The 14,552-nt window shown below is 40.8% G+C and overlaps 1 protein-coding gene across 4 annotated transcripts in view; it reads right to left on the bottom strand.

Annotated features, from left to right (window-relative positions):
* The window catches only part of PATJ (PATJ crumbs cell polarity complex component), a 387,741-nt gene that overhangs the window by 84,316 nt on the left and 288,873 nt on the right, over positions 1-14,552 (bottom strand). For all 4 annotated transcript variants that reach the window (XM_070367927.1, XM_070367930.1, XM_070367929.1 and 1 more), the window contains exon 32: positions 3,206-3,280. In XM_070367927.1, coding sequence (XP_070224028.1) covers positions 3,206-3,280 — 75 coding nt within the window. The remainder of the gene's footprint in view (positions 1-3,205; positions 3,281-14,552) is intronic.

Raw genomic sequence — 14,552 nt, forward strand, 5'->3', positions numbered from 1 at the left:
GAAGCACCAGCCTGTCCCTGGAGTCTAGAAATAGGATCACGGTAACTGCTCCAGAACAACACCCCCCCAAGATTCCATCAGTGGAGGTCTATGCTTCAGTACAAGGCATTGTGCAGTGTGCAACAAGAAAAGCAGCGCCGCTCAGTGAGTATCTGTATTGTGCTCGCCAGCTTTCAAAAACACTTTCATATCCATGAATCCATTTAATCATGAGAATAACCCGGAGAATTAGACAATGTTACTCTCTTTTATAGATGAAGAGACCAAGACACAAATGTCAAGTGACATCTGAAATCACAGTTAATTAAAGGAAGGAGTAGGACTAAAATCAGTATTTGAAGAATGCTACAAGTTTAAAGTATTTATCAAACAGCTGCTAGGCAATGATTCTACTGATGTTCATTGTTTTTTCTCTGCAGTTTTTCTATTAACATCATTTAACAATGATTGTACACTTATTTAAAAAGACTTCCTTGAATACATATTTTTGGTGATTTTAAAAAGAGGAAAGTAGAAAAATGACAAACCAGGAGTTACTATGAGAAAACCGAACAATGGAACCACCAATCCAGTTATTCTAAGGACCATATTCCCCAACCCCCTTGAAGCCAGACATAACCACAGACTAGTCTGTGTTATGGTACGGCACATAAACAAACATGAATGTACAATTTTCAGGTTGTTTTCTTAAGAAGAACAACCCTGCCTTCCCCTTCCTTAGATGAAATTCAGATGTAATGTAAAAAACTGGAGCAGCATTCTTAGATAAAAAAAAAATACGCTAAATTTTGAAGATGGAAGAGTAATCAAATAATGATGCAGTAATCAGATAAGAGGTGCTTGGGTCCATGACACCGTGGAGACACTGTCATCCTCAAACTGATCACAGCCACCCTGTTATGTAAAACAGAAACTTCTTGCAGCAATGGCAAGTAATCTTAATACACACAGAACTTATGTCACCTCTCCTTTGTATCATTTCAAAAAAAGAAAACTGATAACAAAGTTATGGGCAGGCTACAGAGCTCTTTTATGAAAAGCTGTGAATTTTAAAACAGGAAAGCACAAGAGACAGGCATCACTACCTTATGACTTTTATAACAACAGGGAATGTTTGTTGCTCATCTTTATTTCCCAGTTCATGCAGCATCCCATTTCAGTGTGCATACTAGGAAAGTTTCCAATAAATATGGGTTGGAAAAATGAGGAAATAGTTCATAGAAAGCAAGTGAAACAAGCACATATATTGAGAGGCTTGTTGTTGGTAGGTGTGGTGATGAATGAATGTAGCTCCCATGATTCATCCATTGACATAAAACAAAACTACTAAGTATTGAAAGACAAATATTGGATTTGTAGGCTGTAAAATTTGAGTATTTTAAAATTACATAAAAATATTTTAAAAGGTGAAAGATTGCATTTGCTGTTGAGTGTTACTATATTCTAACATCAGAGTTTGAATGGATTTTATAAGTCACCCAATCTAACTACACCAAGGGTTCTCAACCCTGTTTTTATAACAGAAACTGTTAGGGAGTTTAACATTTATGAATGCTAGAACTCCTATTCTAGACCAAAGAAATTGGCACTAGGGATGTGGAGCTCAGACAAATGTTTTCAGAGGTAGGGGTGGGGATGTTTGACTTTTTGAGTTGAGATTTATTTTTTAAAGTTAAACCATGGATTCTTAACCCAGGATAAATGAGCTTCTAAATGGTTTTCAGAGGGAATCCTGGGAACTACATAACCTCTGTGTTTGTAGCAAAGTATACCAGTGTTTTTCTGGGAAAAGAGTCTATATTTCATCAGGTCTTCATGATAGGGAAAAAATCACGACTCAAAAGAAGATATGAATTGCTGAGTTTTCTATCACTAATTAGCCGTGTGACCACCGACAAGCCACTCAACCTCCTTCATGTCCTCATCTTTAAATCAGTGGTGATAACTCTTCACCTTGCACAGTTGTTGTGAAGATTGAAAAGTGCATAAATAAACCTATCATTATTTCAAGATCAACTTAGGAGTTCAGTTAATAATAGCTATTACTGTTTTTATGTCCTTTGATAACATAGTAATAAATGATCAGCCAGTTTCTGATTGAAAACCTTCAGGGATGAAAAATTCCATTTCCACAAGGAATCTATTCCATTGTGGAACAGCTCAAATGGTGGGGAAGTTCTTTATGATGAGCTGACACAGCTTCACTGAAGATGTTGGCCACTGGTCTCTGAGCCATTTCTCTTCTGCAGCCACAGAAAAGGGTTATCATCACTTTCCCAAAGGAGAATGTTTTAAATATTTAAGTGCTCATTTTTCAACAGGGAAAAGAAAAGCCAGAGGATGTATAGGATTCACCCAAGTTCTAAAATTCTATGGGTTATAAAATTTTAGAGATGCTTGATATGTGTCTTGAGACAGGTGGAAATATAGAAAGTACTATCACATTAATTGTATTTGCAAATACATTACCTAAGTTTTTAAAAAAAAATCTGGTTCTAATTTTTTTTTAATTCCTTACAGTTTTCAGTTGAACTAAATTTTTTTCAGTTGAATCTTATTTTTAAGGTTCTTTCTACACCTATTTGTTTTTATTTAGGTTTCTGGCATACAATTTGGGATACTTTACAAAGGCGTTTTCTTTGGTAAGGTTTGAAATATCATATATTTCCTGTAAACTCTGGTAATCTATAGTTCCTTAAACATAAAACTAGTTAATATAGTAATAATGTAAACTTTAGCGCACAAAAAAGTTCTACAATGACAAAAGTACAAACGTTTGACAGAAATTTATATTTTTTTTTAAGAAGAAAAGCTATACATACAAGAAACATTTGTTCTTACATTTGTATTTCTACAAAACTATAAATTCTTCCTCTTAAAATTTTTATTCATGACATTATGTAGGACATTGCGAGGCCCTCAGAATTTAGGTGTAAGTGTGTTTTCAGAGATGCCTCACTTTCAGAAACTTCCTTAGGGTGTTGGTAGAGGGACACAACAGAGATATTTCCAAATATCCTCTGTGCACACCCTGCATAGAACAGGTGGTATAGCTGCGGACTGTCGTCAGGTTGGTAGACACATCATAGCTTCCTGCCAAGTAATAACGGATCAGATTTCATTATAACCATCTCCTTTTCTTTTGGAGCCCATCATCATAATTCATACCATCCCAGTAGAGCAACCTAAAGCGTCAGTTACGTACACTGTCAGTTGGACATTCCAGGGCCTTTTGCTGACCTGCCACCACACCTTGACCAACCACCTGGGAGACGTCTTCCTGAAACATAAAAGATAAGGCCAGTTACCAGCATTACAGGGGTCAACTGCCCTCTCCAATGTCAGCAGTCAAGCACCATTTAATGGGGCTTCAAGTTACTACCAAAAATGACACACCAGGCTGAAAAGTTTTATTCAACCACCCGTAATAACTCTCAGAAACGAATGCAGCTTGTCATTTCCGAATGCTTTTTTGGTCCTTTCAGATCTGTCAGCCTTTAAGCCTATCAGGTATCTTCTTATGGTCATTTCAGCCAGAGGTTTTTCTTCTGCTGTCATGCCAGTAATCCCCATATCTATATTTACACTGAGTGTTCAATCCTTTCAAGTTTCTAGTCCTGATATTAGAATTTCTTTCCCCTTAAGATATCCGATTGAAGGCAAAAAAGCACACTCTTTAAAGACACTGAGAGATAAAAGATATGTTAGTCAGAGCTCCATGGAGAAATGTGGACTTCAGACCTGAGAGAGATGCAAAGTATCAAAACATATGTGAAAGTGATGCATAGTTAAAAGTACAATTAATTGAAATAAATGATAACAGCGATTAACTGAGCGGAATGCTTATCTCTGCTCCCCCATCATCCTTTTTTTACGGGCAATTTACAGGGGAAATTATCATATGATGGTTTACTCAAAGGCATGAACTCATGCATTTTGTTTGGTCAAGCAGGGAACATGGAGAGAGACTGATTTGGATAGGAGAAAGGATAGGTTTACTCTAACAACAACAATGTGTGTGTTCAGTCGGGTCTGACTCTTTGTGACCCCATGGACTGTAGCCCACCAGGCGCCTCTGTTCATGGGATTTTCCGGGCAAGAATACAGGAGTGGGTTGCCATTTCCCCCTCCAGGGTATCTTCCTGATCCAGGGATCGAATCTGTGTCTCTTACGTCTCCTGCACTGGCAGGCACAATCTTTACCACTGCGCCACCCATGGGTTTACTCTAGCCCTTGGTAAATGTCTGAGAGGCATCCAGGGGGAGAGGTCAAGCACACAGTTGGCAGGTGGTTAAGCTATCTCAAGATGAGAAGAAAGGTGGGACTTGTAGAGTAGAGTGTTAGGAGTTTGTGACCCTAGCTCCTGAACTTAAAAGTTCTGAAATCCTGATCAGGTTACCTGACCTCTCTAAGCCTGAGTTTCTTCATATACAAAATGGGAAAAAATAAGAGTAGTTACACAGTAGGGATGTTGAAAAGATTAAACGGAGCAATACATGAAAAGCACTTAGCATGGTACTTGGCAAATAGCAAGTGTTTAATAAAGATGCTAATGATGATAGTGAATGAAGCCAACCTATAATAAACCCACATTCCTAACTCTGTTTTAGGGTTGGTGAAAACAGGTACCTGGACAGGACATTTTCTCCTTCGGGGAGTGCTGGCGTATTATCTGAAACTCCCACCCCAGTCCCCACTCTGGTTTTTTCTCTGGACATACTGACATACTCTTTCTTCAACAGGGTCCCATCAGATTTGTAACTACACCATATATAATGATCAGATTATGCCCAGTCATTCATTATTACTAGATTAGGTTATAATTTCATTTTGTCTCCTTAATTCCCTATTAGCTTCTAACCTGAGAGATTTAACCCCACCACATAATATTCTGAGACTACAGCCTAGGAGTCCTGGATGACTGTGAGTATCACTAGCTGCCTACCTGTAACTTATTTTTTAGGACCATAACTATCTCTCATTTAGATTTTCTCTTTTTCCCCCCATATGGCAGAAAGATCCTAGAACTCTTTTCCTCATTTCTGGCTTTTTTTTCTTTTTTTAAACTTTACTCTTAAACAGATTATGTGACAAAATGAATTTTAAAATTACCTCATCCTTTAATTCTTCCTTGAGCCCCAGCATGGTGCCCCTTAACAGTATGACCAATTAATTTTATCACTATTTTTTAAAATGTTTAACTGGGGGATAATTGCTTTACAATATTGTGGTGGCTTCTGCCATACAACAGTGAGAATCAATCACAAATATATGTATGTCCCCTCCTCTTGAACCTCCCCCCTACCCTCTACTCCATCCCACCTTTCTAGGTTGTTACAGAGCTCCAGGTTGAGCTCCCTGTGCCTATACAGCAGCTTCCCACTGACTATCTACTTTACAAATGGTACTGTATATATATATAGGACTTCCCTGGTGGCTCAGACAATAAAGCATCTGCCAACAATGCGGGAGACCCAGGTTTGATCCCTGGGTTAGGAAGATCCTCTGGAGAAGGAAATGGCACCCCACTCCAGTACTCTTGCCTGGAGAATCCCATGGATGGAGGAGCCTGGCAGGCTATAGTCCATGGGGTCCCAAAGAGTCGGACATATATATCCCACCCTCCCCTTCTCCCTTCAAACTGTGTCCAAAGCCTGTTCTCTATGTTTGCTTCTCTATTTCTGTCCTGAAAATAGGTTCATCCGTGCCATTTTTCTAGATTTCATATACATGAATTAATATACTAATATAATTGATTTTGTCTTATTTTCTTCTTGAACATATGGCAGAATAGAACATGAGCTTGATAAAGGGCTAGTGTTAAATGAATCAAAGTTCAGGAACTTAAACCTTGAATGCATCTGGGTAGATTTCAGAGCCAGTCCTGAAAGAAGAACACACAGTGAAGGTGACCCTGTGGCCTCTGCTTTAAAGGATCACAGTTGAACAAAGAGGAGAAAGACATTGGAAAGTCAATAAATGGTGCTCATGGAAATTCTCAGAAGAGGAGTTCTAAACTGTCTTATAAATGGAAACTACTGGTGTTATTCCTTCCAGCGGAATCTACCACTGGAAGAGCACATCTAGCATTTTGGGAGAGCAGAAAGTGCCTCTACTGAAAACGATAGAGCAGTCTGCAGTGCTATCTTCGCTTAAAACCAGATTAACCAGCAGTGTGACAAAGAAGCTGACTTCCCTACTGAACACTTTAAAACCCAATTTGCATATGACATAGAGGCACTATACAGAGGTACTGAACTTCCCTAGTGGCTCAGATGGTAAAGAATCTGCCTGCAATGCAGGACTCCTGGGTTCAGTCCCTCAGTTGGGAAAATACCCTGAAGGAGGGCATGGCAATCCACTCCAGTATTCTTGCCTGGAGAATTCCATGGACAGAATAGCCTGGTGAGCTACACTCCATAGGGTTGCAAAGAGTCGGACACAATTGAATGACTAACACTTTCACCTTGGGAGCTTCCCTGGTGGCTCAAATGGTAAAGAATCTACCTGCAATGTAGGAGACCTGGGTTTGACCCTTGGGTCAGGAAGATACCCTGGAGAAGGGAATGGCTACCCACTCACCCACTCCAGTATTCTTGCCTGGAGAATTCCAGGGACAGAGGAGCCTGGTAGGCTACAGTTAATGGAGTCACAAAGAGTCAGACACCACTGAGCAACTAACACTTTCACTTTCATTTCTGGGCTCCCAGGTGGCTCAGTGGTAGAGAATCTGCCTGCCAATGCAGGAGGTGTGTGTTCAACCCCTGGGTCAAGAAGGTCCCCTGGAATAGGAAATGGCAATTCACTCTAGTAGTCTTGCCTGGAAAATTACATGGACCAAGGAGCCTGGAGGGCTACAGTCCATGGGGTTGCAGAGTCAGACACAACTAAGCAACTATGCATACACACAGAGGTACTACTAGTTTCTCAGAACTTGCCCTCATCATTTGCACTTTTAAATAAAAAGAAAGGGCACTGGACTAGCAGCCAAAAAAATTTGGGTTCAGATTGTTTCCACTACCTATTAGCAGGAGATTGAAGGCAAGAGGAGAAGGGGTCAACACAGGATGAGACGGTTGGATGGCATCATTGACACAATGAACATGAGTTTGAGAAAACTCCAGGAGACAGTGAAGGAAAGGGAAGCCTGGTGTGCTGCAGTCCATAGGGTCGCAAAGAGTCGGACACAACTTAGTGAGTGAGCAACAACAAAGTGCTTAGAAATCTTCATTTCTCCCAACAGTAAGAATGCAGTAACTGCTACCTAAATAAAGGGTTGCAATCAAGGTTGAATTCAACACACGCTTGAGCATCTGCTCAGTGGTATGAGAAAAGACTAATGGGGTCTTGTACATATGAGATGTATACATCTGGTGAAACAAATACTAGAGAACTAATGATGGAAACACTGAATTACAACTGAATGATATGTGTGTGAAGGTATGTGGCAGGTAGCAAGTACTAGAGAGGTATTGGTTTCCTTCCCTTTCTCTTGTCTTCTCCTCAGAAGTGTGAAAGGATGAAAGCAGAGCTCTGAAAAGCATCTGGTCCACCACAATGTCCCATTTCTTATACTTATTACCCTTAAACCTCTGGTCCAAGGTATGGAGCCAGCACATGATGGGGATAAAAGAACCACCAGAACCTAAGGAGCACAGTTGCCAATTACCAAGTCAGGTGGGCTACATGTACGTTGAGACGTCAATGTACAAACAGACCTATGTGTTCGGTACTTTCATCATCCTCATTTCATAGCTGAAGTACTGAGAATCTGAAGTATACACTGAGTCAGAACTGATCATCTTGCTCCAGAGTCCCTGCCTTAACCAAGGGGTAAACCACAGGGGCAGGGAAAGGGCTCACCTCCTCCCAACAACTCATACAAGATCCCCAGGAGTCAGCCTTAACACAGAGGTTTCATTTTAGAGTTAAGTCAGAACAAGCCATACCTGCTTATTATGAGCCTGGGCATGAAAAACAAAACTCATGGCATTAGCCACTACACTGACCTCAGGTGAGTCACTTTCCTTCATGTTTACATATGAATTTAGAACTTATTAATTTCCCTGGAGAAGGAAATGGCAACCCACTCCAGTATTCTTGCCTGGAGAATCCCACGGACAGAGGAGCCTGGCGGGCTACAGTCCATGGGGTCACAAGAGTCAGACACGACATAGCGACTAAACAAACACCACCACCACTAATTTCCCAACTACAGCACCAAGGGAGATCTTAGTGCCTTCAAAGATGAGGTTCTGGGACATTCTACGGTGTTGACTTTGCACAGGGGACCTCTAAGTAAGAAAACTGAGGAAGGAAAGCAGAAAGATCTTCATGAAACAAACCGACATGACACATTCCGTGACACATTCAGCACAGCCAATGAGTTCCTAAAACGAAATGCTTGGTGGGCCAGGTAAATCACTCTGATCTAGAGCAGGCGCTTCGGAGGGGTGGACATAGAAAGCAACACTGGGAACATCCTAAATAATAGAGAATAATGGGACTGATGTTCAGCTTACAGTCACCAAAACTGGTTGACTTCTGTCCCCAAGATGGCTACTCAACAGGCCTGTCTGTCTGGCCACATGACTGGTCCAAGTGTGGACACTCAAACCACACAGGAACAAAAGTGAACCCAAAGGCAGAGAGTCAGCCCCTTTCTAGCAGAGAGGCTTAGGTGCTGGGAATAGCTGTGCTCCCACAGTGCTGAGGAAGCAGGTCTGAAGCTGAGAAGAGTCAGACAAATGTGCAGAATCACCTCTGTCAGCACCAGGCCTCTGCTTCCAACCATCCCTGCCTTCAGTTATACAAAAACAACCTGTAGCCAATAGGTACCTAAATGAAGATGAAGTGAACTGAGCATAAGACAACAGACTAAAGACATGAGTTTTTACCTAGATCAGTCCCACCCTAATTCCTACTCACTCATCTAATTACCTGATCAAGTGAAATCACATTAGCAAAAGGTCCCACAGCATCTTAATTCCCCCTTCAATAGTACTCACCAACACCAAGTTATTTAAAATCAGATTCAGGTCCTGCCTGATTGCAAAGAGTCGGACAGGACTGAGCAACTTCACTTCACTTTCAGATCCTGCCTGTGATACTTACTAGTTGTGTGTCTCTGAGCCTCAGTTTCCTGATCTATAAACTGGGGATAGTAATAGGATTCACCTAATATGAAACACGAAGTCACGCACTTAGAACGATGCCTTTTAGAGCACATAGTAAATGCAGTGACAGCATTAGCTTCCATCATTCTCAGAAATTCTGAAAGCTCTGAAGGCAAGACCTATGTGTCCTGCTCACTGTGATATGCCCTGTGGCTCTCACAGTGCTGGGGATATAACAGAACTTCAATACAAACTTGCTTATTGACTGCTTTCTTTGAAAAATAAGATAATCAACATAAGTTTTAGATTATAGGATCTTAAAATTATGTTCGCTAATAAGGCTTCCCCAGAGGTGGCTCCGGAGAAGGTGATGGCACCCTACTCCAGTACTCTTGCCTGGAAAATCCCATGGACGGAGGAGCCTGGTGGGCTACAGTCCGTGGAGTTGCTAAGAGTCGGACATGACTGAGCGACTTTGCTTTCACTTTTCACTTTCATGCATTGGAGAAGGAAACGGCAACTCACTCCAGTGTTCTTGCCTGGACAATCCCAGGGATGGGGGAGCCTGGTGGGCTGCCGTCTATGGGGTCGCACAGAGTTGGACACGACTGAAGCGACTTAGCAAGCAAGCAAGAGGTGGCTCAGTAGGTAAAGAATCTGCCTGCAATGCAGGAGACACAGGAGACACAGGCTCAGTCCCTAGGTTGGGAAGATAACTTGGAGGAGGAAATGACAACCCAGTCCAGTATTCTTGCCTGGAGAATCCCAAGGACAAGAAGAGCTTGGCTGGCCATAGTCTATAGGACTGCAAAGACTCAGACACGACTGATGTAACTGAGCATGCATGCACAGAGAAATGAAAACTTCACAAGAAACACCACTACACTTCTGAGAAGCTCTGGGATTCAGATGGTGGAGCAGCAGTCACGGGAAAGAAAGTATGAGTTCAGGGCTCTGCGCTGTCACAACTGAGAGCTTCTCTGGGCCCCTCATGCTTGCTAAATAATTATGATTATAAGATTACTTTCTCAGGACTTTCCTGGTGGTCCAGAGACTAAGACTTTGCCTTCCAATGCAAGGGGTGCAGGTTCGATCCCTGGTCAGGGAGCTAAGATTCTACAGGCATGTGTGCATGCTAAGTCACTTCAGTCATGTCCAACTCTGTGCAACCCTGTGGACTGTAGCCCTTCAGGCTCCCACATGCCTCAAGGCCAAAAAAACAAACAAATAAAAAAAGATCAAACAGAAGCAGTATTGTAACAAATTCAATAAAGACCTTAAAATGGTCCACATCAAAGAAAAAATCTTTAAAAAAATAAAAAAGATTACTTTCTCAATTTAGAAATATCTGGTAAGCAATAGCTTCCTTTCTGGCAAGATGAAATTCGAAGTTGAGTAACAAGTCTCCACAGCAGGCCATTAAATCGCATGGGAGTGAACGAAAGCTAGCAGATGTCCAAGAAGTGAATCTGTGTTAAAAATGTGTATCTATATCTCTACTGTCTTTGAGTTTGTGAGGTTACTTCACATCTCTGTATTATCTTCATTACAATGCAGAGGGGAAGAGAAAAGAGTGAAAAGACCAAAGGTTTTCTCTTGTGACTTTTGCACAAGAAGTAGACTTGACTGCAGATATAGTCTTTTTTTTTATTACTAGGAAAGGGAAATTTATCATGTAGGCAAATCTCAAGTGATTTCAGAAATACAAGACATAGAGTACGATGAGCTGTGAAAATGCCACACACGTGAATGCGTTTGAGCGCTGCCATTGGTAATTTGCATACTGTCACAAGAGAGAGGCTGATGCTGACTCACAGAAATTCTCCTATAGGAAACGCTACACTCCTGCTATAGATGCTGTTTTCATCCTGGATCTGAAACAGAGAACAGTGTTCACACAGTGGCTTCAGCGTCCAGAGCCAAACTAGAAATCCTGCAGTTCTTGATGGAGAGCAAACGGGATAAAAATGGATTTTAAGCAGATAGTTTAAGATCTTGCTTTAAAAATGAGCAGGGTATTACACCTGAGAATTCCAGCCTGGATACAGAAGACTTAAGAAGAAGCCTATAATCATCAGAAACACATTTTAAACTATTTTTTTTCCAATCTTGGATGCCAGCACTTCAAAAGTACTTAGGAATAATTTTTAATCAAGCGCAGCAGTCAAAATTGATGAACTGAACCTGATACAGGGGTATATTATTTCTTTAAAATTCCACACTGAACTCCTTACCTTCTCCCATAAGTCTGTTTCTTTGTTATGCTTTTCCTTTTTTTTTTTTAATTAGTGACAACATTAACCTCCCAGTTAGCCAGGTTTAAAACTGAAGCCAGCTTTTACTAATCTCTGTCTTTGTCTGCTTCCATTGAATCATTTGCAAAGTATTCCTGATTTCAAGGACACGATATGAAGCAAAGTAGATTTTCTTAGATTTGGGGCTTTCACAGACCAGAAATTTTTCAAAAGAATTTTGGAGTTACAGAGTTACCTTCTGTGGGGGGCAAGTAATTGAGAGCATAGAAATATTAGGTTGGAGCATATGGATTTGCTATTTTATGAGTCAAAAAATGGTCAAATATCAGTGATTTAAGAGGGTTCAACTTAGTCAGGTCCTTTCCCCACAACTGCCACCAGATATTACCACCATAATGTCCTGTAGGAAGAGCCATTTTTACACTAAAAAGTTAGCTAGAACACAGTTTTAAAGGACAGTCCTTTAAATCAAATAAATTTAGCTTTATGAAGAACTCTCCATGTGATTATTATTTTTCATATTACCCACTGACCAGTAAACACTGTCACAGATCCATGTGGGTCTAATTAAAAATTCTTTAGTATTATCTGGATAAAGAAGAAAGCTTGGACTTTGGGGTCAACTGTGGTCAGATCCTAGTGTTCTAGTTAGATTATATGCTCTATGACAAATAAGACTTCTCTAAACTTCAGCTTCTTCATGGGTTGATACCAGACACCTCTTAGAGAGGCAGTGTAGCATGAGTCAGGCCCATGAGTCAAACACATACTGCTTTGAATCCTTACTGTGGCACTTTCTGCCCCTAAACCTTTGAGCAAATGACTCAGCATCTCGGATACTCAGGTCCCTGGTCTGCAAAATGGAAGTAATGATGCTTTATTGTGGGGAGGATGGAGATAATACACTGTGTTCATTCCTAACAAATGATAAGTGCTCAGCAAAAATGGGTCATATTATTATTACTACTACTGCTTTTGTTGGGATAAATGAGATAATCTTTTCAAGTGTCTATTACAGGGAGAGGTACTAATAAATAATTATTAAATAACAGTTTTCTGTCTTACAAAGAGACTTAAAACTCAGTGGACAAGACAGAACAAATCATCTTTCCCTGCAAATCTGCTTCTCCTCCTCTTCTTTTTTCACCCTATTTATATGGCCACTCTGCACAGCAGGCAGGATCTGGAACTAAGATCCAGGACCAGGGATGCCATAACAATGAAACCGCCGAATCCTAACCCACTGGGCCACCAGGGAATTCCCTTCCTCTTTCTTCGGTCAGTGAACGGCATCCACCCAGCCAGCTGGCTACCCACGCTGTAATAGGAGAGTCTTTGCATCACTCCTCTTCCTCAGTTTTGACATTCACACAATCATTCACACAATCACGGAGTCCTGTCAATTCTAACTCCTGTATTTACTGAAAATCACCACTCACTAACAGATCCCCTAGTTTAGGTCACTATCAACTTTCATCTCATTTTACTCTAACGGCTTTTTAACTCTTTGTCTTCAGTTTTGACCTTTTCTATCAGATTCTTCACAAATAAGCTCAAAATGACCTTATCAATAGGCTGATCTCATCATTATAATCTCCCTTTAAAAAACACCTCAAAGGTATTAAGCCGTTTCTCCTAGTCCACACAGCTCTCCACCAACAGCTTCTGCCTATTTCTCAGCTTTCACTTTCTGCCAGGCCCACGCACCTGACCACAGCTTGTAGATCTGGGATGCAGCCTCAGGTACTCACAGGTGATGGGGATGATGTAGGTACTCAGGTACTTACAGGTGATGGGAAGCAGGCTAGGGTTAAAGAATGGTAGAAAGGTAGGGAGTGAAATAAACTCGAAGTGAATAATTGATGAAAAGGGCAGCTTGGAATGCTGGTCCATTTTCAGTAGAAAACAGAAACAAGGATCTTTAATATATCCTGACAAGCAGCTTGTAACCTTTGCATTAGACCTAAGGTGGTGAACTCCTGGATGAACGATATCTTATCTCTACATTCCTAGAGTTTGACGCATCACAGATTCTCAGGAAATGTGTATGAAAAATGAGGGTTCTAGCACACCTAGATTTTATATAGACAAAACCTGGTGTTAACAATAGCTACATTTACTGAGCCTTTCTGCATGCCAAGCATTATTAAGGGTTTCACATATAAAGTCACACTCGATCTTCACAGGACAAAATGACCAGCCTCCTCCCCCCACACCCCCATTTTTCAATGAAGAAATGAAGACAGAATAAGTCACTTTCTAGGTCAGAGCTAGTGAAGGCTGGTGGGGAAATTCATGTTTGTTCAGATATCAGAGCCCATGATTTTATTTGACCATCTTTTTAATCTGCAAAAGAAAGTACTATCAGGCCATTTGGGGATATGGGTATTATTTATAACACTCAACACTGATTTTTCAATAAGCATGTTTGAAAATTTTATACAGATCAAGTGCACCAAGGTAAAGAGTAAAAAGTGTTCCTAAGATGCTGCTATTCTGGCTGGTGGGGACTTGAAATGGTAAAATGTACTGTCAGCTGAGTGTGAATTTCCATGTCACAGCCCATTTAGGTTAATGATAGTTAATTCAGAAACAATTCATACTTCCCCAGGCATCTTGCTACCCTGTAAATTCTAAAATCTCCACAGAGAAACTATAGTTGGAATGCACTTTGAGTTGATTGTAATACTCCTCTCAATCGTCTATTCTTGTTCTAAGAATCAGAAATTACGTTTCATAATGAAAGACAATAGTAAAGACAAACCCTGCAGACAGCTTGAAAAAAATCTAGACATTTTGAAAAATTCTGAAACATCTAAGTGTTCTTGATGCTGCTGGACATGAACCAGGTCTGTAAGGACAGGGATCACTTGACACGCAGACTGCAGTGTTGCTAAGCACTGTCATAAAACGCGGCAGGAATGCCAGGCACATCTGCTGGGGGCATTTCCTAGCAGGGTTATCATGGGCTGCTGGCCAAGCCCTGGGATGATGCTTGTTCTCAAGACCCAGATGGTGTAACAATTGCCATTTTAATAGCTTTAAACCTGCATTCAGAGGAAAGCTTTAAAGCACACGTACAGCAGTAGGTTTGCATACTGGGAGCAAGAAAGGCAAATTCTTTGACTGGCAACTCTGTGGAATATACCTGGTAAACACATATATTACCTTGCTGTTTAT

The sequence above is a fragment of the Bos mutus genome, chromosome 3, assembly GCF_027580195.1.
Source record: "Bos mutus isolate GX-2022 chromosome 3, NWIPB_WYAK_1.1, whole genome shotgun sequence".
NCBI lineage: Eukaryota > Metazoa > Chordata > Mammalia > Artiodactyla > Bovidae > Bos > Bos mutus.